Source organism: Myotis brandtii, unplaced genomic scaffold (genome assembly GCF_000412655.1).
Source record: "Myotis brandtii unplaced genomic scaffold, ASM41265v1 scaffold987, whole genome shotgun sequence".
Taxonomy (NCBI): Eukaryota; Metazoa; Chordata; class Mammalia; order Chiroptera; family Vespertilionidae; genus Myotis; species Myotis brandtii.
Genome location: NW_005372107.1, coordinates 559,023 through 561,586, shown reverse-complemented (window position 1 = coordinate 561,586; position 2,564 = coordinate 559,023). Strand labels below are relative to the sequence as shown.

At 53.6% G+C, this 2,564-nt stretch overlaps 1 protein-coding gene across 1 annotated transcript in view; it reads right to left on the bottom strand.

Moving 5' to 3' along the window:
* Nucleotides 1–643: 643 nt before the first annotated feature.
* IRGQ (immunity-related GTPase family, Q) overlaps nucleotides 644–2,564 on the bottom strand; it is a 5,329-nt gene continuing 3,408 nt past the window's right edge. The window contains exon 4 of the mRNA XM_005886506.2: nucleotides 644–662. Within this exon, the coding sequence (XP_005886568.2) occupies nucleotides 644–662 (19 nt within the window). The remainder of the gene's footprint in view (nucleotides 663–2,564) is intronic.

The window sequence follows — 2,564 nt, the reverse complement described above, 5'->3', positions numbered from 1 at the left end:
AGGGGGTGCAGTATGTTGACATGTGAGAGAAAATGCATGTACCTACATATACACTGAATTCTCACAATAACCCTGCAAGGTAGATACCATTTGTGGAATGACTTGCCCCAGGTCATCCCCAAAGTAAGCAGGACTGTCTGGTCCTAGAGCTATACTAGTAGAATTGTATTCCCCCCAAACTGAGAGCTTTGATAATGCCTGGAGCCATTCTGTACAGAGCCAAATGCTTTTTCCCATCTCCACCATCTCCACTTGAAAGGGACAAATTGTGCCAGTGGTGGGAGTTCAAGCTGGAGGGGGGGAGGAGGCGGAGCCAGCCCTCAAGCATCTGGCCCTCAGATCAGTTAGCCATGTCTTCAGCTGTCACAGGAAATGGGACCTCAGAAGTTATGGTTGTCATCCAGCACTTTCATTTCACAGATGAGAAAATAAGGCACTGGTCCAAGTCATCCAGGGTGACGGTGACAAAGCTGTGCTTGCTTCCCAGGTCCCCTGACCTCAGACAGGCACTTTCTCTCCTCATCTCAATCCTTTTCCCTGTCTTGTGGCAAGAGACTGACAATCTACATTTCCAGTCCTAGTTCTGCCACTGACTAATAAATTAAATTAAAGTAATAAATATTTACTAAGCACCTACTGTGTGTCAAGCACTCTTCTGGGTGCTGTGGGTACAGCATAGAACAAGACAGACAAGGGGATAATAGCTAATAGTGGGTAAATAAATAAATAATTTTCTACAGTAATAACTGCTACAAGGAAAATTGACCAGCTGAGATGAGTATTTGAGGGGGGTGGGGTGAGCTACTTCAGTTAGAGTGATCAGGGAAGGTCTCTGAGGGGACATCTGAGCTGAGACCTGATTGACAGAAGGAGCCACTCATGGAAATTTTAGGCAGAATGAACAAGTTCCCAGGTCCTGAGGCAGGGCCCCAGAGGGCCCACTCAAGCATCAGAAGGAAGATCTAGCAAGCTGGTTGGGGGAAGGGGTGAGGCAGAGACTGAGAAAAGGCAGGGGCCAGGCCACACAGCCTCTCTGTGTGCTGTGGGGCCTAGAATCTGCCCTCTCTGAGCTTTGCTCTCCCCGACTATCACAGAAGTGGTTCTACGGGATGGCCTCTCGGGTCCCCCTTGCTGGTCTCCCCCCCCACACACTTGCTGTTTTCGACACTGAAGAATTCTGTGCCCTGTGGCTGCTCCTCTGCATGCAGGTGCAGCCTAAAACATCCCAGGCATACGGCTCTACCTTTGCCTCACTTGTGGCCCATCCCCAGAGGCTGGAACACCTGCCCAGCTGTCCTTTGGGTCCCTTGCTCACTGGGCACTCTCTGTGTACACCCAGGGAGCCAACACAGGAAGGTCTGGATTAGTGCAGCAGTACAGCTGCTTCTCCACAAAGGCAGATGTACAAAAGTACCAAGGCCAGGAAGGGTTCAGGTTTAATGACAGCAGAAACCAAGTCCAAAACTAGAAGCCACTAAAGGAGAGGGACAGAGGAACAGACTGCCCAGAGAGCTCCCCACTCACCCAGCACCTATGAAATGGGGGCCGTCTTACCCCTTCCCAGTCAAAGTCACAGAAAGAGGGGCAGTTTCCAAGACCCAAACCCATCAGGGATTTGCAGGAGATACCTCTGAGGTAGGGGCTCCTGCCCTTCCATTGCCAGAAAGCCTCATTCCTGGTGCCTGGCCACCCCCCAGAGCCCGCCAGGCCCCTTACCTCCTCCCCTCACTTTTGTGTGGCCATTCTCCCCACAAATGCTGGGGTCCCCCTTCCCCAGGAGCAAATGCTGAATACCTCTCTCCTCCCCACGAGAGACCGGAGGGTTTCTAGTTCTGTCACACAGCCCTGTTCCCTCCTCAGATGCAGACCTCCCACCACCCAGGAATTAGGAACCCCGGTCCAAAGCCCTCCTGGGAGCCAGGAGTCTGAGCCCCCGGCCTGCCCTTCCCCCCATGAAGGCTCACAGCCCACTACATCGTTCCCCCTAGAAAGCCGACACCCCATATCCCTTTGTGCCTTAGAAGTCCAAGAGTTTCAGCTCCCTGGAGTACCCAGATCCCTTCCTCCATTCTGGAACCCCCATTACCACAGACAAGTCCCTCACCAGGAATCAGGGCTTCCACACCACCTACCCCTGGAGGACTAGATGTCTAAGACATCCACTTTCTACTCCCTTCTAGAGTCCAACTGCTCAACTCCCTTCAGGACACACGGCTAGGGGTCCTGCCCCATGATCCCCAGAGAAATCAGGAGTCCTGACTCCCAGATTCTATTCCCCTCCAAGACCTAGGAATCCGGGTGACTAGAAGTCACACATCCCAACCAATAGCCAGGCTCAACCCCCTCAAGCATCCAGGATTCGGATTGGCGGCACACTTGCTCTGTTATCTGAGGCCCAGACATCCCAGGCCAGAGTCCGGACCCCTAAACCCCTCCCTCTAAACCGGACTTGGAGTCCTCAGCCCCTGGCGGAGCACCCCGGTGGCCCTGGCCTTCATCCCACCTCTCACTGAGCAGGCGCATGGGGTGCCAGCACGGCCTCCGCATCAGCCAGCATCTCGTCC